General features: G+C 39.6%; 8 protein-coding genes across 8 annotated transcripts; 5 read left to right on the top strand and 3 right to left on the bottom strand.

Moving 5' to 3' along the window:
- Positions 1–413: 413 nt before the first annotated feature.
- I206_101177 (uncharacterized protein) lies at positions 414–2,702 on the top strand (the record flags this gene model as incomplete). The annotated part of the gene is made up of 3 exons (XM_019151931.1): positions 414–941; positions 1,000–1,272; positions 1,338–2,702. 3 exons carry the CDS (start codon positions 414–416, stop codon positions 2,700–2,702), a joined length of 2,166 nt encoding a protein of 721 aa, XP_019014069.1.
- A 1,761-nt stretch (positions 2,703–4,463) lies between these two features.
- Positions 4,464–5,759, top strand: I206_101176 (glutamine synthetase; the record flags this gene model as incomplete). Its single annotated transcript, XM_019151932.1, has 4 exons — positions 4,464–4,548; positions 4,638–4,783; positions 4,850–5,152; positions 5,217–5,759. 4 exons carry the CDS (start codon positions 4,464–4,466, stop codon positions 5,757–5,759), a joined length of 1,077 nt encoding a protein of 358 aa, XP_019014070.1.
- Positions 5,760–7,104: 1,345 nt separating this feature from the next.
- On the top strand, positions 7,105–8,515 carry I206_101175 (uncharacterized protein; the record flags this gene model as incomplete). Its single annotated transcript, XM_019151933.1, has 2 exons — positions 7,105–7,202; positions 7,258–8,515. The coding sequence occupies 2 exons, from the start codon at positions 7,105–7,107 to the stop codon at positions 8,513–8,515; spliced, it is 1,356 nt and encodes a 451-aa protein (XP_019014071.1).
- Positions 8,516–8,807: 292 nt separating this feature from the next.
- I206_101174 (uncharacterized protein) lies at positions 8,808–10,277 on the bottom strand (the record flags this gene model as incomplete). The annotated part of the gene is made up of 5 exons (XM_070202340.1): positions 8,808–8,815; positions 8,881–9,022; positions 9,096–9,496; positions 9,566–9,891; positions 9,982–10,277. The coding sequence occupies 5 exons, from the start codon at positions 10,275–10,277 to the stop codon at positions 8,808–8,810; spliced, it is 1,173 nt and encodes a 390-aa protein (XP_070058441.1).
- A 2,386-nt stretch (positions 10,278–12,663) lies between these two features.
- I206_101173 (uncharacterized protein) lies at positions 12,664–13,557 on the top strand (the record flags this gene model as incomplete). The annotated part of the gene is made up of 3 exons (XM_019151935.1): positions 12,664–12,743; positions 12,819–12,933; positions 13,057–13,557. The coding sequence occupies 3 exons, from the start codon at positions 12,664–12,666 to the stop codon at positions 13,555–13,557; spliced, it is 696 nt and encodes a 231-aa protein (XP_019014073.1).
- A 214-nt stretch (positions 13,558–13,771) lies between these two features.
- Positions 13,772–16,448, bottom strand: I206_101172 (uncharacterized protein; the record flags this gene model as incomplete). Its single annotated transcript, XM_019151936.1, has 6 exons — positions 13,772–14,665; positions 14,721–14,907; positions 14,999–15,229; positions 15,328–15,430; positions 15,519–15,635; positions 15,776–16,448. 6 exons carry the CDS (start codon positions 16,446–16,448, stop codon positions 13,772–13,774), a joined length of 2,205 nt encoding a protein of 734 aa, XP_019014074.1.
- A 520-nt stretch (positions 16,449–16,968) lies between these two features.
- I206_101171 (uncharacterized protein) lies at positions 16,969–19,358 on the bottom strand (the record flags this gene model as incomplete). The annotated part of the gene is made up of 11 exons (XM_019151937.1): positions 16,969–17,182; positions 17,240–17,314; positions 17,382–17,456; positions 17,526–17,694; positions 17,774–17,914; positions 18,002–18,361; positions 18,425–18,484; positions 18,557–18,680; positions 18,747–18,865; positions 18,974–19,192; positions 19,247–19,358. The coding sequence occupies 11 exons, from the start codon at positions 19,356–19,358 to the stop codon at positions 16,969–16,971; spliced, it is 1,668 nt and encodes a 555-aa protein (XP_019014075.1).
- Positions 19,359–19,942: 584 nt separating this feature from the next.
- On the top strand, positions 19,943–22,087 carry I206_101170 (uncharacterized protein; the record flags this gene model as incomplete). The annotated part of the gene is made up of 4 exons (XM_019151938.1): positions 19,943–20,312; positions 20,381–21,231; positions 21,297–21,634; positions 21,703–22,087. The coding sequence occupies 4 exons, from the start codon at positions 19,943–19,945 to the stop codon at positions 22,085–22,087; spliced, it is 1,944 nt and encodes a 647-aa protein (XP_019014076.1).
- Positions 22,088–23,145: the final 1,058 nt, after the last annotated feature.

Below are 23,145 nucleotides of genomic sequence, written 5' to 3'. Positions count from 1 at the left end.
TCACACCTGACCTCGACAAAGTGTCTGAGCATCAGACTGCATATAATACTACTCAAAAGAAAGAAGACTGTCTTGGCACGACATAATCAAGTCAGGTCCCAGGTAGTTGCGGCCGTATTTAGATCAAAACTCAAAGCTGCGAAAGTGGAGTCCCAACTAATCACGACTTTGAACTGAACTACGACAAACACAATCAACAGCGCAGCAAAGAGACAGTCCTCACGACAAAGGAGAGAACGAATTTTTCCGAAATTGCGACATCGATGCTTTGCGATTTTGATCTAAAAAAACCTTACTTGAATAGGTGCGATAAAACTCAAATTGTCATAGCTTTATTTGAGTGCGTAGTAATATCTTTTACTCCGTGGTTCGAACTGAGCAGAAATTTGTCTCCTTAGTCACCGCGATAAAATATGGCATATCACCCAGCCTCGATAGGGGGATCTCATATATATAATAGTCACTCACAATTCGATTCAAGTAGAATTCACCCTGCATCAATTGGAAGTACGTTTGATCCAAGTAAATATCCACCTATCAAGATGGAAGAAGGGAACAACATACCTACTTCCCCAACCAAAGATATCTTACCATCTTATCAAACCACAATGAACGAGAAATCTCCTATCGAAGTATATGGCGAGAGAAATGATGTAGAAGTTGAATCTGGAAAATATGATCCTGAATCAACTGGATTAGTGGTTGGTGGTGGCAAATCCACTATACGTGAAAAAGTAAACAAACTTTCAAAAGTTAAGAAAGCTTTCTTGGCTCTTGCTGTAGTTTACTTCACCTTTGTCCTTACTCATAAAGCCGCTGGAGCATTAGCAGGAGGACATCATGGACATCACAAACATCATGGAATTCAACCTTGGAGGGAAGTCGCCCCGGGACCATTTGCACCATGTGATGGACTAACTCACGATCAAATGCCTGAGAACGTAAGTCCATTGACTGGTCATGTTGTTCAAAGCCGCTAAATTTCGTTCTCTGAAACAGTTCAACATTGTACCTACTGTGTACGGTACCGCTTTGACACTTGAAGGAGAACAAAAGACCGCCAATGCGACATTTTCTATCCCTTTCAACAGACGAAAAGGATTGAACATCAACTTCAAGGGATTAGAAGGGAATGTCATCATCTCTAGAAGTGATATCACTTCTGAAAGTAGACATTCTCCATCTGAATTGATCGTCGAATCTCTCTTCGAAGGCGATGTCAGTGGTGTCGAGATGAAAGCCGGAGAATGGTTCGACGAACTTACCATCAACGTGAGTATACTTGAGTTCCGATAGAACTTGAGAATTGTTGAGCTAATCTATGTTTCCCGCTATAGTCCGAAGATGCAATCGGACACAGGATTCACCTCGTGCTTCCATCCCAGAAGCACCGACTCCCTTCACTCACGATTTCGTCCACCAATTCGATCAATTTCGAACTTGCTACCTCTGCTCAAGATTTGATCTTCAAAGATCTTACTCTCAAATCTGAGACCGGAGATATCAATGTGCCTTCGCTTGTCGGTGGAAAGATCAACTTGGACGCTGTCGCGGGTACCATCGGTGGAACATACAATGTATCTCAAGCTCTTGTCTTGAAGACTGTCACTGGAAACATCGACGCCAAAGTTCATGTTATCGCACCTTGGCATGGACCTCATCACAGACCACCTCCTCCTCACAAGGGCAAAGGTAAACATGGACCTAAACATGAGCATGACAATGACGATGATGAGGAAGACCATAAACACAAGTCTGAACACCACGATGGATCTGACGACGAAGACGAGGAAAAGAAACATGAGCATCACAAGAGAAACAAGAAACACAGTAAGAAGGGCAAGAAGGAACACAAGAAGAGAAAACATCATGATCATCACAAGAAAGATAAGAGATCGTGGTTAAGTAAATGGTTCGGTAAATTTGAACGACCATCTCATCCTCACCCTCCACCACCTCCACCCCCAAGACCAGCTTTCATCGGAGCTTTCTCTACAACTGGCTCTGTAAATCTCACAGTCCTATCTCAAGGAAATTACACTTCAAGTATCATCAAAGCTATTTCAAAAACCAACAATGTTTCTGTACAACATGCTGAAAACTTCCGAGGTTTATATGAAATTTCAAGCTTTGTTGGTAATTACTCTTTATCCATTCCGGAGAAATACAAGGATCATCATATTCTTGAACAATTCGTAGGAGAAAAGGGAGGAAAAGAAAAAGGTCTAGTCGGATTCAAGAGACCTAAAGGTCAACATTCACCTGAGAATAATCAACCACCTTCAAAAGGTCACAATCTTGATAAAAGAGATGAAGGAGAAGATGAGATGGAGGATTGGATTGATATTTTCCAATTTTCCGACGTTGAGGAAGAAATAGAATCCACTCCTGCTCCTCCTAAAGGCGATCATCCTCCACCACCCCCTCCCCATAAAGGCCCTGGTGGACCTGGTGGACCACCTCCCCCACCTCATAAGGGTCCTGGCGGACCACCTTCCCCTCCTCACGGCCCTCCAGGCTCACCTCCTCCTCATGGACCACCAGGAAAGCATCATCCTCCACCTCCCCCACCTCATGGTCCACCTAAAGGACCTGGAGGACCCGGAGGACCTGGAAGACCTCATGGTCCACCTCACCTTCCTCCTGGACATTCAAGAGTTTTAGCTCATACCGATATCGGTAATGTCCAACTTGTACTGTAGCTCGCTTCCGATTCTTTGAATCCCTTGTATACTGCTTTCTTATCGAAGGAAATTCCAACCAGAAGAAAACACCAGAAATAAGTTCGAAAGATAATGTAAAGTCGTAATTTTCTCCGAATAGATTAGTAAATTTCACTTGACAAGATGAGTACTGTTGATCTGAAATTAAACCTATGTATTGTTTTGACTAGAATTTGCTTCACCTTTCTCCTGCGTATCTGACAATTCAGTCTTTTCTCGATAAGAGCTCGGTCACGTCCGATCAGATAGGCGATCAATGCGACCAGTGTAAAACGTTTGACAAAAGACAGGGTCAAAGGATGCTTACATCTATTCGCTTTGCTTATCTCCCAACGACGGGTGATCGAAGCTAGACTGCTCAAGAACAAACTGTCCGTCCCTGATCCATTGTCGCGCATTATAATCCTTTGATATTGCTCAGAAGGCTGAGATGACCACCTGCAGTGATCATTTGGAGAGCCCCGTTATAACCTTCAGGCCGTAATATATTTCTACCGTGGCAACTTCGGACCGGTCCAAGCGCGTTGAGTCGGGATTACGGTTCTACCTAAACGTTTTGGCCGACTTTAAGCGGTTTTGTGACATTAGAAATTCGAAAATAAATAACCTATATACCAGGGCTAACCAATTAAAAACCATCATCCTCCTTTCAGTGAAATATCGATATTTACTAAAAGAGGAAGTTAAGCGGGACAATTCGGTTTTCCTAACAATTTGATCCTGAATTCTTTCTTGGGGATTTTCTCCATCTGCTTATTGTTACGTTTTTGGCTCGTCATGCTATGCTGCGTGCCGCTGTTACTGCTGCTGTTTTGATCACATACGACTCCCGATTCCCCCAGATGAGGTTCCAGGCTGGTTGAAAGGAGGGCGATTCTTCCCCTTGGTTCCCTTGAATACACTGCTCCGTCATGCTAAGCAGGATCAAAGGAGCACTGAGCGCGCACATTGAAGATAAGAAAAAACCGCAATACTTCATTATTCGAAATAACCATTAAGCCATATCCGTGATATCATTGGTCGGTTTATCTTTCCCTTTTTTTTTTACCATAAAAGTAAAGAATTGAAACGCCGCGTAATATAATTGCTTTGTCCTTCCTCTTTATCTCTTTAACATATATACTTTGCAACTGCTTATCAGTCAGTTATCATCATTTGAACTCAGCTTTGTTTTGTTCAATCAAATCATTTCTTTTCCATCTTTTCACCTTATAAATATCGTTGTTTTGATCAAAAGCATTTTAATGCTCATCAATATATAACATTCAATCTAATTTCTTTTGGTGAGTAATAATTGTAGAGCGGTAAAGCCGTATAGAGAGAAAAAAAGGCTAATTAATTGTATTTCCAATTGCTCTTTCCGGAAATTATTACATTTGACTCGTTAATTCAACTCGTTCATTCGCTTGCCTCGTCTTGTGATCAACCAATTAATCATTCGATTCACCCTGGAACAATTTGCGCCATTCCACTGACTCATCATCTATCGCTTGAATTCTGACTCTGCTTTAAACGCACATCCACCTCAACAAATTCATTGGAATTCCTCGTATCCTCTCATAACCCTTCTTGCTCCTCCAAAATTCACTGGCTCTGATTATAATCTCAACCGCTCCCCCTCAAAAACTCGAAATACAAAAAAAACCTGCCATTCCTGTACCCAATCCTACTTTATTGCGACTCGCTCGTCATTCGTTACACGACAATTTTTTAGATTTATCAAAGTAGACCAGAATCACCATGTCCGACCTTATCGCTACCAAACGAGTCGATTTACTCGCTCCATATCTTGCTCTTGATCAAGGATCAAAGATCCAAGCCGAATGTGAGTGTCTTGCCACCGCACAATCACAATTCATCAATGATTGCATCTCAGTCTTGCACATGCTGATACTCGTTGCTTTTCACCAATAGACATCTGGATTGATGGTGAAGGAGGTATGAGATGTAAGACCATGACCCTTGACAAAGCTCCTGCTTCCGTCTCGGATCTCAAGGAATGGAACTTTGACGGTTCTTCAACCGGTCAAGCTCCAGGTGACAACTCTGATGTCTTCCTCGTAAGTAAAGCAATCTACTTGGTAACACCTCAAAATCACTCGCTGACCACTTGTTCCTGCCGTTAGCGACCCGTTGCCTTCTTCAAGGATCCATTTAGAGGTGGAGCCAACATTCTCGTTCTTTGTGAATGTTACGACAACGACGGAACCCCTAACCACTCTAACTACCGAGCTTCATGCAAGAAGGTGATGGATTCCGCCAAAGAGCACGAACCTTGGTTCGGTCTCGAACAAGAGTACACTCTTTTCGACGCTGATGGACAAGTCTTCGGTTGGCCAAAGAACGGTTTCCCAGGTCCTCAAGGTCCTTACTACTGTGGTGTTGGTGCTGGTAAAGTTTTCGCTCGTGATTTCATCGAAGCCCATTACGTGAGTCGACATGGATCCCATCGTCTCAATACAATTTTTGCTAATTTCCGTTTGTTGTTTCTAGCGAGCATGTCTCTACGCCGGTATCAACATCTCCGGTATCAACGCCGAGGTTATGCCTGCCCAATGGGAATTCCAAGTTGGTCCTTGTGAAGGTATTGAGATGGGTGACCACCTTTGGATGGCTCGATTCCTTTTGCTCAGAATCGGTGAAGAATGGGGAATCAAACCATCTCTCCACCCTAAACCCCTCAAGGGTGACTGGAACGGTGCTGGTTGTCACTCCAACTACTCCACAAAGGAGATGCGAACACCCGGTAAAGGTATGGCCGCCATTGAGGATGCTATCAAGAAGCTCGAGAAGAAACATCTTGAACACATTGCTGTTTACGGTGAAGACAACGATCAAAGATTGACCGGTAAACACGAGACCGCTTCTATGACTTCTTTCTCCGCTGGTATTGCCAACAGAGGTGCCTCCATCCGAATTCCTCGACATGTTGGTGCTCAAGGTTACGGTTACCTCGAAGACAGACGACCTGCTTCCAACGTTGACCCTTACCGAGTTACCTCAATTCTTGTTGAGACCACCCTCCTTAACAACTAATTTGGCCTTCTTTTCAATTCAACCCTATTTAGATAGTCTTCTTTTCGCTAATCGTTTTCAATCCAGATCTTGATCTTTTGATCTCGATCATCCGTTGTCCTATTAAATCTCAACATAAACACCTTCTTAAACTTTTATATACCTTCTTCTGAATATTCCGACCATCCTCTCAATACCTCATCCAACCACTTCACCCCCTTATATTTTGTTTATTTTTATGCTTTTCAACCGTTTAGAAAGGAAGGGCGAGTGAAGTCTCGGCGGTCATGAGAGAATGCGAGTCTGGTATAGTTACAGAAGTAGCTATAAGAGCAGAGGGAGCGTGATGTAAATCATAGTAGTTTGATAGTTTTCGGGTAGTACATGCATATACTGGTCTTCTGTTAGATATTGGTCAATCACCTTCATCATACCTAGTCGAATGATCCGAGATAAGATAAAGTTTGATTTAGACTATCCCGATCAGATGTGCTCGTATGGGCCGTGGTGGGGGGCTTATTGGCCATTTCCGATATTTACGGGTGTTCTAGGGATAAATGCCACATTGTCATGTTTACAAACTGTAATCGAGATATTTCCGTCAAAACGCCGATCCGCGTAGAACACCATTGAGTGAAGTCAACGAACGAGCCAAAGTCAATTGGCTTTAACATTCTTCTTCCCCTTTTCTATCTTCATCCCTCATTTGCAGTTGCGAATGAAACAAAGATCAACCAGTATCCATTACATGTCAATATAGTAAATCTTTCGCTCAAACGAGAGCTATCGGGTGCATTAGGTGAGTCTCATCTTTCCCATACTACATCCTCATTACTTTTATTCCCCACATCGATCACAATTCTCGTTTCTTCATACTTGAAATACCACTAGAACAAATGATTATCGACAAAGAATCGCTACTCGAGAATTACTTCCCCGTAAAAAGGGATGTCTGACGACTAAATCTTATCTATACCCAAATTTATGATGTTCTCATTTTCGCAATTGCTTTCTCTCCAATCACGTCAGCTCATTGGATTCAGAGCTGACAAATGTGTTTGGCAACAATAGTCGAACAATTTGGTTTTGACCGCTTGACGTGTTGCGTCCTCGATAAGCTAGTGAGTGCATTTGTCTATACTTTCCACCTTTGTTTCCATATTCCTCCACTTATTTCCAAGCCAATGATTATACAAAAAAACCATGACAAGCATATGTAGGACCCTTCGGGGACTGACTAGAAAGTTTTTTCCAACTGCTGTATGACGGCTTTTCGAATCTTCCAATGTTCTGAATCTCCATATTGTGAATCCATGTGAATTATCGAGCTGACGCAGTTTGTTGTTCATCAAAAGGATCCAGCAAGATGCCTCCCCATTCCAGTCATCATCACCACTCTAGGTATGGAGCTTTGAGCGGCCAGCAGGGTGTTAGGGGTAAACCCATCAACCAGAATCTCTTAGAGTGAGTAGACCGTCCACTGCACTTAGAGGTGTCGGCTAAAAATAACATTATACAGCTCTATCCCATCTCAAGATAAGATGTCGTACTATGACGTTCCTGCCTCGCCCTCTGCTTCTTCCTCCACCTCGTCGGACGATTCTATCGATGATGCCCCCCGTCACCTCCTTACCAATTCCGGCAACAAGCTCAATCCCAATGCTCGATTCATGCGACGCGGGAAGATGTTCGCCTGGGGTCCTCAGTATGAAGACGCCAAATCCGACAAGCTCGTTAGAAAACGGTTGAAGGTGTGTCTGCAGCAGATCCTACCGGAAGCAGCTACCGAAGTTGGAGCTCAACCACCTCAGAACATCATCGATGCGGAAACAAAGCGCAAAACTCGAAAGAGGAAAAGAGGCAATGAATCCGATTTTGTCCTACCCCATCTTCGTAGCCCTTCGCCTCCAATGTCGACGACAAAGTTGGCGCCAATGCTTGCACTGCCTCGCACCTACCTCGACATTCTCATTAGTCCATCAACCAGGCATACATTGGGTGACGACAATATGGAGACTGGATTACAGCGAACTGCCGGCGAATTGTTAGAAGGCGAAAAGCCTCTCATGCAAGCCTTGGGAAGAACAAGAGATGTCATACGACTGCTTCAGGCCGATGTTCCCGTTGTACCAAAGAGCGAAGTATCTCATCCGCAAAATCAAGCCAATGGTGATGGTCAACAAGCTGATGGCGATGAGAGCGCAAACAAAACCGATCAATCAAATCAGCTGCAAGCTTCAATGAGGGATCCTTCACACATACCGCCTTTACCTCACATTAGTGATACAGATAACTTGTGGAGAGTCACTCAAGAATTGATCGGTACAACCGCGGATAGAAGCATGCCTCCTCTTCCACCCCCAACAATCACCTACTCGATGACATCTTCTGAGTCAATACCGCCTCCATCAAGTTCAAATCCAGGTACACCTGAACCTGTTCCGACTCCGCTTCAAAGATTGTTCACTTGTCCAGATGGTATAACCTTGACATCAGTCCCGAATCCCGCTCATCCAGGTATGGGCTATCCAATAGGGCATGGATTGCACCCTAGCACCATCAAATATAATTTAGATATGACAAATCAATGTCGTGCGGTCGATGATGCTCTTGAAAGGATTGGAGAACTATTGGCAGATTGCAATGAGTACAAAGAACGTTTGGAAGAAGCAAGAGATAGAGTAGCGGATGTAGCTAGATTGAGAAAAAAAGTCTGGAGTGTTATAAAGGAACGTGGTGGATGGGAATTGGACAGAAAAGAGAGTGGAAAGGACTGAAATTGAGATCGAAGCAGAATGTAAAATCTGAGATAGTTGTCTTATAAGCCATCATAAATGTTGTATCGAAGAATCTCAGCGAAAGTTAGCAATTGTATATCGATTATTGTAGCGACATATACTTTATGAAAATATTATCGAGTCGTTCCAGGGAATCATTTGACATTCAGCCATCCACTCGTAAACCCCGAGATATGCTGGATATCTTGGACGTAAAGGAAGAATTACTCCATCATATCACTATTCACTGGTAATATGCATAGATGCTCGATAAAACATAGTAAGTATGACCTTAAAAACCTAAAAATTGAAGCAGAAGGATCAGTAGTTTCTCAATCAAAAAGTAAGAAGAATGCTTAGCTCACCATACTTGGTTCCCGCCATTCGCATGTTTTTCTTATTTTGTGCAATTCTATCTTCCAACTCTTCTCTTTGAGTATAAGCAGTATTAAGTAATGAAGTAAGTTGATGTCTTTGAGAAGCGAGACCTTTGACTTGACCAATTGGCTGAAAGACGTAAATTAGTAATTAAACTTTCAAGGATTATTTGTTGACTGAGATGAAATTTATATCAACTTACTTTATATTCAAATTCATTTTCATTAACTTTTTGTCTCTTTGCCATATTATTAATCTGTTCTTGTGCTCTAGCTTCTGCTATACCACTAGTAGCATTAACATCTAATAAATTACCTTTGAACTGTCCATCATTAAATTCTTTCCAGTGTTTACCAACTCTTCCATCTTCTTCTTCTTCTTCTTGATTATTATTAGAAGTGAAGAAAGAATTATAATATTCTGGATCATATGCTTTCCATTCTCCTGAAGGAAGTTTATAATAACCTGGATAAGGATCATTCGAAGTTGGTTCAGGAGGAATATAATCTGGTGCTAAAGGTGCAGATGATATTGTAGGTGGTTTGATTGTTGAAGATGAAGAAACTGAAGTTGATGGAAGCGTAATCTCCGCTGTTGATGAAGCTGCAAGATTTCACATCATTTCAATAAGCCCGCTCATCATTCGGAGTCAATACTTTTAGAAAGACCTACATAATCCGAATAAGTCAAATGATTCTTCTTCTTTCTTCTTTTGAGCTTTTCTAGCTAGACTGGGAGGTAACGATTTCTCTTTGTCGTCATCATCTTCGTCATCGTCATTATCATCAAATGCACCAGCAGCCTCTGCTGCTTTAGTACTGCTTAATAAAGGTTTTGGAATTTTTATCTTAGGATTCGTCTTAGGATTCAGAGATGATGATGAAGAGGAAGAAGAAGGATTCGCCATTGACCTATTGACTTTTAGACTTGATGCTTTAGATGTTGAAGCTTGAGGTAATTTACGTTTAGGTGGAGGAAGCATCCCTAGTAATGACGAGCTGTACATGTTGAGTCAGTATCTCAAGCCAAGAGGAGCTGAGCACGATTCAAGCAAATGGCTAAATTGATATTCATATCAATAAGCTTACCTTCCCTTTCCACCAGTTATTTTAGATTTCTTGACTTCTCTTTCTTCGTCAATATCCCCATCAATCCCATTTTGCACGTCTTTCACTAACTCCCCATTATGATCTGATGATTTTGGTAGACCTAAAGTGATTTTGACAGGTTTCTTGGCCTTATTGATGGGAGCTTTTACGGTTCCGGTCGAAGCTACTGGTTTCGGTGCTAGTGGAGGAGCAGGTGCAGAGATCTTTGAAGACGAAGCTTCGATATCTGAGCCTGCATCTGAATCAGAATCAGAGGCATAATTAGCTAGCAGCATTATCGAGATATACTTTATATAGTATAATGATCGTGTTCGTCGAATGATGATTCAAGATTAATGGAAATTGCAGAAATCAAATGTGCGGAATGACGTTTTACGTTAAACATGGTGTTTTGGGTGGCAATTCTGCGTTTTACATAATTAAGGCTATATTCGCCAAAATCCGTTAATCCAATGAAGTCTTTCACCTATCATCCGTTTGTACATTGCTTTTAGAGCTCTCCGAAAGCTCGTGAGCGCTTGTAAGATTCGGGCAGCTGCATGGTCATCTCTAGTAGCAGTATGAACGATAATTTAACGAGTAGACAGTGTGATCCCGCTGTTTGTGGCTGTCTGATGTGTACATGTTTTACTGTGTGTGTGTGTATGTTCGCGGTCGGACCCTGCTTTTCTCATTTCTCGGTCTCAGATGGAGAATTGAGGGTCCTTGAGCTAAAATTTGGGGGCTGACAGGTTGGATGTGACCTACTCGAATGTTCTTAAATGCCCATTGAAGAGAACTGGACTTAAAAATTATCATCTTTTTTTCTTCTTCTTACTGAATTCTGTCTGATTAATTGCAAACTGTTCTTCACAACAAGAAAGACGAATAGTAGTAAAAGAGGTGTAAACATCTCATCATAATAGTAAGTAATCCCAAGATCGTCCTTGTGAAATCGCTAAATTGGATGTGACCATAGTGCGACTAAATAGGTTCTTCCCATTCATCCACCAATCGAGATAATCTATGTTTTAATCTCTTACATTTACTCATCGAGCTTTGTGCAAGCTCTCGATCCCGAGGGAAAATTAGGTACGTACCCTGCTCTCAGCCTTCCGTATAATGTCGCGCAGCTTTCCGCATCACTCCGAGTCCCCACGTATTTGTGTTATCTCTACCCCATTTGCACCCACTCTTCCACGCCCAGACGCCTAATCCCAGCCGAATCTGATATATGAAGCTGATGTTGACCTCCTACAGCTTCGAAACACGACGTCAAAAGACCAAAAGTCCGTTCTGGCTGGTCTAAAATCGCTACTGAAACTGATCAACTCCCAAAAACGGCAAAAATGCGAGGCGAGATGATGGAGCGGTCTAACATGCTGTCTTAAGGAGAAGATTTCCCCTAAAGCTAATCATCCTCGGCAGTCCTTCGGGGCCTGGGTTCGAATCCCAGTCTCGTCAATTTTTTGGAACCAAGTCGGTATCGAGCTGCCAGATGATATCAGAACGACTGGATATGCATATCTCGAGTTTCGGTTTGTGTTTGGAGCGTTAGTTATAGATGGAAGAAGATGTGGGGTCCTAGACCTTGGAAGGGTAGCTGGGTTCGAGTGGAGGGAAGGTATTCACAGTGGAGGGAAGGTATTCACAGTGGAAGGAAGATCCCGGGTGAGTTAGGCTTTTTCTGGTTAATTTAGCAAATTGCATTTTGCTCAACTTATTCTTTTGGTCTCTTTCTGACACAGAAGGGAACACGCACCATCTTATTGCAGTTCGCGACCACTTCCTGAGTGCACTTCGTCAGACACAAAAAGCAACCTCGCCTAAATGCAAAATGCAAATTGCCGACATTTAACCCTCAAAGTCGAGACCAACGCGCAAAGGTGTAAACTCCTTGTTGTCAAGGTGGTCATTTAGTAGTATCTCCAGGTTCCTCCGGATCGAACGCTTTGTTATTATACTAGTTGGAAATATTCAACCACGGATCATGTCGATACTCGTTTGATTGGACCACTTGACTAGCAAAATCGTAGTGATTGGTCGAATATTCTTTGCAAACGGTTTACTTGACTTATAATTCCGGCTCCAATAGAACCGACATCTGAACCGTCCTTCGTGTCGACCTTTGAGAATTCCAGATGTATCAAAGGGATAGCTAAGGTGAAAAAGACATTAGGCTCATCGGATCAGGATAATTTCAACCAAATTTGAGATGACCGAGAATCTCGACCGTCTAGTGTTAAGGTATACGTTTCAGTCTAAATTGCCCCGGGGATGTCTAGGGCGTAACATTAACGAAAGGGACCAGATCATTCTCATGGCCTCGAACAGAAAAGTGAACGGAATGTAATGGAGATCCAAGAACAAAGTGACAATCATAGACAAAGCTAAGCTTACTTCACATAAAGTTCACGTCCTGATTCACTTCTTATCCATTTTTGATCGATGCCCATATTTGAATTCAATTGATGAAAATCTGTTTGTGTAAGAGGACAACTCATTTTGATACGGGTGAGGACATTTTTCTGAACACTCTAATAGTCATTGCTGGTAGTCGTGAGTGTGATTCTTAGTAATCAAACATCAAGCATTTACGAAGCTCAACGCAATTTCTGCAAAGCATTTTTGGGTACTCAAAGTCAATTTGATTTTAATCTAGACCGAGAAAGAAAAGGAAAGATGTCAACTTTACCAGGAGTAGTCATCCTCTTGAATGGATATCCAGGTGTAGGTAAATCAAGCGTTGCGAAAGAATTATTGTAAGTCAATTGGGAAGAAAATGATAGATAACAATATGGAATCAAGCTGATTTACATTACAATTGTTGTATAAAGAAAGATTTTACCTAATTCAAAGTTATTAGAATATCATTCACTTAGAGCAATTATTGATCCTTTAATAGATAAAGAAAAAGAAATGGATAGATGGATAGAAATGAAAAAATCTTTAGTATGTGTCCATTTTTTCTTTTAAATCAGATATATTTTTGATTAATTAATTAATTGATTAATGCCAAAAAAAAGAAAAAAAAAAGCTAAATTAAATTAATTTGGGGTATATTTATAAAAATAGTTACAAACAATTTTAAAAAATTTATCATTAAATAATAAATCAAATAATCATAATCATAATCATAATCATAATCAACAACCTTTAATTTATATTTTTACTTCACATTTATGTGCAACACCAAATAGATTATCAATTTTACATTCACATTTATTTTCCAAAAATTTACCTTTAATTCATATTTTATTAAATTGTTCAACTGAAATTAATTTAAGAAGATTAAATTCAAGATCTAAAAAAGAAGAAGAAGGAAAAAAAACTTTAATAGATGAATCATTATTATATGAATTAAGAATGGAAGAAGAATTAGGTAGATTTTATGATTTTAATAATTCAAATTCAAATTCAAATTCAAATTTAAAAGAAAATGGTTTATTAGGTGAATTTGAAATTCAAACTGATAATTTAATGTTAAATCAAACTGCTTTTTTAATTAGTGAATATATTATTGAATCTTTGAGAGAAATTGGAATTTTAATTAGATTAAATCCACAAACAAGGTGATGATGGTATTTTGAATCGAACGAAAAAGACAATTTGTGTACATTTGCGATATTTCAACTGAAGAGATGAATGTGCATGATATGTGATCTATGAAATGCTATTCGTATCACAACAAATATCGTACAAATCGTCGATTTCAATTCATTAACATACAGTTCGATACAGTGATCAGGATCAAACTGAATCAAACAATCCCACTTTAGTACTACTCATCTCACTTCTTTCCCATATTACTCCATCTCGATGCCTTGGACCCTCTAGATAGACTTCCAGCTTTATACGGATTATCTTTCAACATAGAATGAGAATAACCTTTTGATTTATTCTTTTTATCCCTTTTTGATTGAGCTTTTCTATCTTTTTTCTTCATTTTCTTGCTCATTTCTCGATCTCGATCTGAACGTGAAAAAGAACTTATTGGATCAGAAGGATCTTCAGATCCAATGAAATCAGAATCTGGTGGAGGTCCAGGTATTCTTTGAATTGGTGATTTGTTATCACCTCCATAAAATTGTTGTGGATGAACAGGTTTAGGTTGTATAATTTTTGGTGGTGTTGATTTATTTTTCAATAAAGATCCAAATTTAGAAGGTAATTCAGGTGGCATTTGTGTATTTCTTTCTTCTTCTATCAATCTTGATTTTATTGGCGATGAAATCGTCTTTGATAAGGGAGGTGTAGCTTTACGTATTGACATTGGCTTACTATTACCGTTCATTGGACCATTCATACTTTTTCTAGGCTTTAGCTCATTGATCTTCTCATCGTTCTCTTCGTCTGACTCAGATTCATATTCCGATTCTGATTCAGATCTTGATCTCTTTTCACCAATCTTCGATGGCGTTGATGCTATACCATTACCATTCGATATACCGTTGGAAAACGGTGTTCGGGTAGGTATAGCATTTTCGTCTATCCGTATATAACTTAATAAGTAGGCTGATCTACTTCGTAAGACATGAACAAGTTTTACAGGCGATACATCATCATCGTCCGCATGGAACCATTGATTTTGTGGACCTTTGACATAAGATGTGTAATGCCCATGACGAAGTTCCGTTCCATGATGACAAGTTACGCCGAACAAACGATACTTAGTGCCTGCAGCCTACAACGCAGTCATATCAGTATCTCTTGCCATTTGCATGACGCTGATGACATACCTTGGGATCAACCATGTAAGCAGCAACATCCAATTGTTCGGGGAATTCAATATGATCATTGAATTTATTGGCTCTAACCCTGCCCATGCGAGAATATTCTACGCTAAATCGTTTCAGATGCAAAGTGAGAATCGGAGGAGTTTCTTGTATTTTAAATGATTTCGTCGCATTGGCTTTGGCTTTGCAACTGATCAAAATAAGATAATTCATCAGCTCTCTTTCTCCCAGAAGGAGCGATGGCCCGCATTTCGTTATCATAGGGTGTATGGGAAACTCACTTATCGCAGTGATATTTGTTATCACCTTCCAGCCTATCTTCTCGCGTAAAACCATTCATCATATTGTTTATACTCTTTGGACCTTTCTTGTTGACATCAAGAGACAGATCAAGGAACCAATCGAAAGTATCCGATGGTTTTTGACACCTTGAACAAACTACTCTCGAGCGTACTCGACCTCCCCATACTTTGTATACCCATGAAGAGTGCTTGATCTTTTCGGGTAGATCTCTGGCGGAACAGTGGCGCAACTCAGTCAGCTTGGATCTTCGTAGACGGAAAGGAGGGCTTGAGAAATCGAGGTCCGATAGAAGAACATTTTAACTTACTTGGGCTTCCCAGCCAATGCGCTTAATTGCAGAGCATCCGTGACAAATCGAAAGAATTCATGGGTATCTTCTTGACGCATTTTGCTAAAGCCTTTCTTGATGTCTAGAATGGGATAAAAATCAGTTGATTGTTTCCCAGCGGATTAACTATGGAATAGGAGGTGGTTCTATAGTAATGACTTGTAACTCACTTTTCAGATCCGAGTGCACGCTTGGAGCATAAGTCCTTCTTTTACCCCAATGTGATCCAGTCGCCATGCCTTTTAGCGAACATAACATACAGAAAAGATGGCGGGACGACCGTATGCCTAGAAGTGTAAACCAGAGAGTCAGTATCAGCGGCTGTTAAGGAAGGTAGAATTGGTATTTAGAGAGAATGACGAGTATGCGCAGCGAGAGAGAGGGAAGGAGTAAGGAAGAATTGACGAAATCGGACCAAGTTACATACATTTCTCCTCTTCATGCTCCATAGCTATACTCAAGACTGGCGGTGTATGTAATAGTACCTGTAATGTTGCGTTGGCATAACAAGCCATTCCTGGATTATTCAAACCGGCGGCGGGTCTTTTGATAGATGATATAGATTCAGGCCATGAAAGGTCAATTGGAATTTGATATAGATCATCGGGATTTATGGTTGATTGATATCCTTTTTTAGGTGTTATCAAAGTGGAAGATTTATTAAGAGATTGTGACTGAGGTTGTATCGCAAGATTAGGTTTTATAGGTGATGCCGCTGATAAAGTGTTAGAGGAAGAAGGTTGAGTAGTTGCTGGTGTTGGTAATTGTTTTTGCATATCACTTATATCTAAACCATTAGGCAGATTTGATTTACCCTTAATTAGACCATCTTCTTCTTCTTCCTCTGATTCATTTTCATTATCTTCATCCTTGAGTCCAGGTTGAGATAGTATCAATTTTTTAGATCCATTTAATGATCTTTTGGTTGATGGTGGACTAGGTGGACCGTTTTTTACTACTCTTAAACCATCTCCAACTTTCAAATCTTGCCTATGGATAGGTTCACTGAATGAAATTGGATTATTAAGAAATTGTTGTAATAAATTTTCATTTCCTAATTGTAATGAATGAGGAGGTCGGGATTGTGAGAGAGTTGTCATTTTAGCTAGATAGCTAACGGTTCATCAAGTAAAGTAAAGATTTTAGGAACTCGACTTGCGATTTGCCGTAGAAAGTTATTAGAATGTGGGTATCTCGTAAATTCTTATCACCTATATATATATATATATAAATATATATTATATCATACAAATGGTTGATGTGTTGTTTATATGTAGTGAACGTCGTACTAAATTCAATGCAATCCAATAAGTGATTTATTGAGTGATTGATTAAAAGTTGAATAATTTTGTTTTGTACAATAATTTAATTTTGACGCGCGAAAAATAACACTAACTGTGAACATTGATTTTGGGTTATAAACCCCTAAGAAATCACCTGATCCAAGTGGCGAAATCATATCAATATCTCATTTATTATCAACCATATTACGACGCGTACATGTTGATAATGCATGCATGCTAAGATGATATGATACTGACTATGCTTGAGTCACCAACTACTACTCAAAGAAACTGGTATGGTAAAGAAACCACGAAATGATGCATTATGTCTCCTCAATCACAACTCCTCTTTGATAGCTTCCGCTTTCACATCTTCTTCCACTTTGACGTCACTCTCTTCGCCTTCACCTTCAGGCCAACACAAAGCAGGAGTAGTCACTCTGAATTGATATTCACATTTTTCAGGCTCAGATATAGACAGTAAAGCATTCTCTTTACCGCAAGATAGATCAACTTGAACTGATCGTAATGGTCCATTCCAACATCTTCCACTACACCCAATTCAATGTCAGCTAAAATCCGCTCCCCAAGAAATGTTGGCCGCTTACCCATTGTTATATAATTGCTTGGTATAATAATCGTAAGTTCCCGGCGTAGCGGCTGTATTCCATTCGGCAAAAGTACTACAAGCACAACCAATGATCAGTCACCCACATTCAACATTTATTACTTGAATCCAACAATACTCACCCCATGTAATTTGACGAACCATCTTTGTTACTCTTCTGTTTTGTCTTACCGAAGAAACAGATCTCGTAGGTATAGCTATGTCATCGTCGTCAGATTTTGATCACCTGATGCCAAGGGAATTAGGAGAAGATTACCGATACTTACTCTCCAGAAACTTTATCAACACATGTCCCATCGAGCTTCTTCCATTCGGCTTGAGGCCCAAATTCAGTATTCATTCGTTGTAACGTATCCTCAGAATCCGTAATAGCATCGTTTAGCTTCTTCAACTCATTCCCTAAGTTCCGGTGTTTCTCTCTAGCTGCAGCGACATCTATAAGTCGGGAAGGTGGTCAGCTTCCTTGGTGCATGATTGAGCTTATGAAATGCAGGATGTGGACAAAAGTTCTCACGAGGCCCTTCAGCTGCGCTGCCCTTAACGATCTTGCTCTTTCCGCTCAGGCCCAGTTTAATCAGCCATTCGATAGTCAGATCACGGAGTGTTTCCCATGAATCGTATAATGAATCAGGTATATATTCGTCAATCTTCCACACTAACAGAAGGCAGGATTTGGCAAATTAGCTCTGCCTTATCGTGCACGCACAAAGTAAAAAGGACACCAAAAAGACTAGTCGCTCACACAAGCCGCTCTCTTCATCTTCATCTCCATCCTCCTCATCTGCCGGGCTATGTTCCCATAATAATGCCTCTAAGTCTTTGCGTTGTAAATCATCCAGTTCCCATTCTTTAATTTCTTCCTCTTTCGGTTCTTCCTTGACATCTCCCTCTGATTCTTCTCCGGGAGTAGGTGATATTCCAGATAATTCCTCATATCCAACTACTGCTGCTTTCACAGCCATATCTTGATAATTCGGATTATATCCTTTGGCCAACTCTTCTAATATCGATCGTAAGGAGTTCAATTCGTTCTCCAATCTTTGCGTTTTCGAGCGGAGTCTAGTGAGAGTCAATCTATGATCCAAAAGGGATTTATATATAGCTAAAGCAATGAAATTTGAACTCAGCTCAAATACGAGATGAGTACAATAAATCTGTGGCTTACGCGATTTTTTCTTCTTCTCTAATTCTTCTTTGCTGCTGGATTCAGTCTTTTCAAGTGCAACTACCATGCCGAAGATATCAGCCGATGGGGTTTATACCCTACTATCATATTAGGCAGATATACAAGACTGACTTCTTGCTCTTTCAACTTCTTTTTCTTTTTCTACTACTTCCTTCTTCTTAGCTTCTAAATCGGCCTCGATTCGATTTTTCTCTCCTTGAGCCCATTTGATATATGTTCCTCTAATTTTGGATCCCTAATTGATCCACGCAATTTCGTTTCAGCTTGGTACTAGGCGGAGATACAATTAGATCAAACGCACGGTCTTCCGAGTTTTGCGTATAATCTCTTCCTCTGCTCTATACTTCTTACCTATCTCTGAGCATTGGCTGAAACATACCCCGGTAAACCATTCGTCGGATCCATCACAACATTCAGGGTCTGGATACAATGAATGATTCTTTGTCAGCTTTGTCGATGTATGGCATGATGAGCCTATACCGATAGATAAGAAGAACTCAGATTAAAAATCGATGATTTAAGACATACCACAAATCCCATCGTTTACTCTACTGCTTAATACCTTTCCTGGAATATGTCCTTCATTTTTACAGTAGAAATAGGTATTTGGACAAGCTGAAGTTCCAGGTTCATCTGATCCATCTGGACAATCACAATAATCGTCATTTATAGCTGAGTATGGTATAACTTTTGACCCATCAAGACATTGAAAAGTATTCGATGAGTTTGGTTCGTACTTGTTATACACTAAGTGACTTTTGCCATCAGTTCTCACACATTCTTGTCAACGATTAGGCTTACATGCTGGATCTAATCCTCTTATGGAATCAGGTGTGATTATTTTCTTTTCCGCTAATACTCGTGAACTAAGTGCGAGAAGTGCCAGAATGGGAATCAGAGCTATCAGTGACATTTTGGACTATGCCTCTGCTCTGCTGTTTCTGAGTTATGCTTGCTACTATGAGCTCTCTCTTAACTAAGGACTAACAATCTAAAGCTGTGAATAGGTGATTAGACGTGGAGAGGTGATTTTATCTTTTGGTCCGAGCTTCATCTTTACTCTTAATCAACTTGACCTCCACCGAGTGCTATCACTGACACGCGTCAATCAATAAATGAGGGTTATATACAAAGTGATATGGTATACTCTTATCACGTGAGTTAGTATCCTGGATTGAATAATGGGAAGCGGCGGTTAGCGCATAGCGTATATACTTAATATTTAGTGTTCGGTTATGATATTCGGTCTTGCCGGTTGAATTTTGAATGACCCAATCAAATTAATTTCATTTTCACTCATTTCACCTTATATTATTGTAATAATTCACTTTTTTCACTTATTCATTGGAATCCAATTCATTCGACCCATCAACAAGGTGCAATTCAGCTTACGAGTCGCTGGCGATCGCCTATAGACTCTCTTTCACATAAAAACTAGCAATTCAATCTTCTTCTTTCTCATTTCGAATTATTACGAATCACTATATATCAAGCATCATGTCAATCCAATTACCCAAATCGAGTATACCACGTCGTATATTCAGTTCAAGATCGGCGATATTCGCCATCACCCGACCCCGTTCAAAGGTCATTGCTTCGACCTCAACTTCCACTTCGACAGTTACACCTCTCCGAATAGGGTCCATTGATTCATCTCGATCGATCTCGACAACAAGAAGAAGGAAATACGCAACCGAAGCTACTTTTGATCCGGATAGTGTAGAAAGAGCTACGGATGAAGTGGATGTTTGTATCGTTGGTGGTGGTCCAGCTGGTTTATCTGCTGCAATTAGGTTGAAGCAACTTGAACAAGAGAGGGGAGGTGATGAATTACGTGTAGTCGTTCTTGAAAAAGGTGGTGAAGTTGGTATGTTCATTTCGAATTTCGATAAACCGATCTGACATCAGCACATATGATTAATTCATTATATATAGGCGCACATATATTATCGGGGGCAGTGATAGAGACAAAAGCATTAGACGAACTTATACCGGATTGGAAAGAACTTGGTGCACCACTTAATCAACCAGCTTTATCGGATAGTATGCGATTTTTGACTGAAAAATCTTCATTTCCAATGCCACATCCACCTCAAATGAACAATAAAGGGAATTATATAGTCTCTTTGTCAAGATTTACAGCTTGGTTAGGCGAACAAGCCGAAGCTTTAGGTGTAGAAGTTTACCCAGGATTTGCAGGAGCTAAAGTATTATATACAGAAGATGGAAAAGGTGTAAAAGGTGTAGTTACAGGAGATGTCGGATTAGATAAAGATGGTCAACCTAAAGATTCTTATGAACCTGGAATGGAATTTCATTCAAAGGTCACTCTCATCGCTGAAGGTGCACATGGATCATTAAGTAAAGAAATTCAAACCAAATTCAATCTACGTGAAGGCAAAGATCCACAAACATACGGTCTTGGAATAAAGGAAGTTTGGAAAGTAAGAGATGAGGTTTACGAACCTGGAAAAGTTGTACATACTTTAGGATGGCCTTTAGATTATAAGACTTACGGGGGAAGTTGGTTATATCATATGGAAGATAACATGGTATCGTTAGGTTTAGTCGTCGGATTGGATTATGAGAACCCCTATTTAAGTCCATATAAGGAATTCCAACGAATGAAGCATCACCCTTTCTTCGCCAATATCCTCAAAGATGGTCAATGTATCGCATATGGAGCTAGAGCACTCAATGAAGGTGGTCTACAATCTATACCAAAGTTGAATTTCCCAGGTGGTGCTTTGATCGGTTGTTCGGCAGGATTCTTGAATGTACCTAAGGTGGGTTAGCTTTACATTCGACCATATTGAGAACCAAGGCTAACCGTTTCTTGGATAATTCTCAGATCAAAGGGACACATAACGCGATGAAATCAGGTATGCTGGCTGCCGAATCAGCTTTCGAGTCGATAACGAAATCTGCATCCGAACAATCTGAAGCCGAAGCTGAAAGTGAGATCGAACAAACACCAATTGATATGTCGGGATACGCCACTGCTATGGAGAACTCATGGGTGTATAAAGAATTAAAGGAAGTTAGGAATCTTAGACCTTCTTTCCATAACCCTCTTGGACTTTGGGGTGGTATGGCATATTCTGGTTTAGATAGTTTGATATTGAGAGGAAGAGTTCCTTGGACATTCAGGAATAAAGTTGAAGATTATGCTGCAACCAAGAAAGCCAGGTGAGTACATTACACTCTGAAACTCGTTTTGACTAGTGCTAAAATGATACGTCTGATCCGAATCTTAGTCAAGTCAAACCTATAAATTACCCTACACCAGATGGAAAACTTTCATTCGATATTTTAACTTCGGTTTCACTCACAGGAACAAATCACGCAGAGAATCAACCTGTTCATTTAAGATTACCTGAAACTCAAGGATCAAAAGCGAAACATACAGAAATTAACGTATCTGATTATGCGGGATTACTTGGTAGAGTATGTCCAGCAGCAGTTTATGAATATTCAGATGCAGAAGGTTCAGAAGTTGATGCACAAGGTAAAAAATTCGTAATTAATTCTCAAAATTGTATACATTGTAAAACTTGTTCAATCAAAACTCCAACTCAAGATATAAGATGGACTGTACCTGAAGGAGGTGGTGGACCAAAGTATAGTAAGTCAATTGTCTGAATATTTCCTATTTATGCAAAGTAGCTGATATATTTTTGTTCAATTTCAGCTATTACTTAATTAGGAATTTGAGTCTTCTCATATCAGTATACTTTAGTCTTCGTTTCATATCTTTCTTGGGTTTTTGTTAGTTTAAACCATTCATTTAGCATTATATTAAATTCATCTAACGCATAAAATACATATATTAGCATTTCAACATGTATTAACAATTAAATTAATTTGTTTGCAATTCATGCATTGGAAAATGCGATCTGAATTATTTTCGATATTACGGATGAGCATGTTAACATATGATAAAGGATGTTAGGTGTATATCATTGAATTAAGCAATTTTGAAATGATATCCTCCTTTGTACCTTTATTATAGTAAAGGATAAGGGGTTCTTTGATTGTTATTCAAAGTGGCAACGTGGCTATGGATTTTTGCGAATAAATTCATGAAGCTTTATGAAATTGTATAAATAAATTGATAATCAAATTCAAATTCTGCTAATCCACAGATCATCAGTCAAGGGTCAATAAGATATTATATGATAATGAATTAAAAAGGGGGATTAACATTGAGTTCTACATTTAAACCCAAATATCCTTTATCTTGATCGGTAGATCAAAAAGTGCACATACTTGAACTTGGTGTATTTTATTCAAAGAACTCCTTTATCAGGAATGTATATATACAGGAATGTGTAATAAGTTTAAAAAGGAATATTTGGAACATTTTACATAATAGAATAAAATAAACTAATAAATGAATATACTCCTTTGTAACTAAAAAAAAAACCAAATTGGAATTTAATAAATTATCAAAGTTGAATTCCCCTTTTTTGAAAGGGGTTATCTAAATTTTGGAATTTACTATCTGTAAGGAGATTTATTTTAAAATCAATAATAAAGTTAATTCCTTTATTCAATGATTTTTCACTTATATTTAAATTTTATATATCCTTTTGTTTTAGCAGTTTTGATTAATCGTCAGACGTAAAAAAAATTATTATATATATATCCTTTCTTTTAAACATTCCTCTTACGTTTTGTTTTTTATTTCTCTTTTCTAT

Source organism: Kwoniella pini, chromosome 1 (genome assembly GCF_000512605.2).
Source record: "Kwoniella pini CBS 10737 chromosome 1, complete sequence".
Classification (NCBI taxonomy): domain Eukaryota; kingdom Fungi; phylum Basidiomycota; class Tremellomycetes; order Tremellales; family Cryptococcaceae; genus Kwoniella; species Kwoniella pini.
The sequence above is the reverse complement of the archived record's forward strand: the minus strand, read 5'-3'. Positions and strand labels throughout refer to the sequence as shown.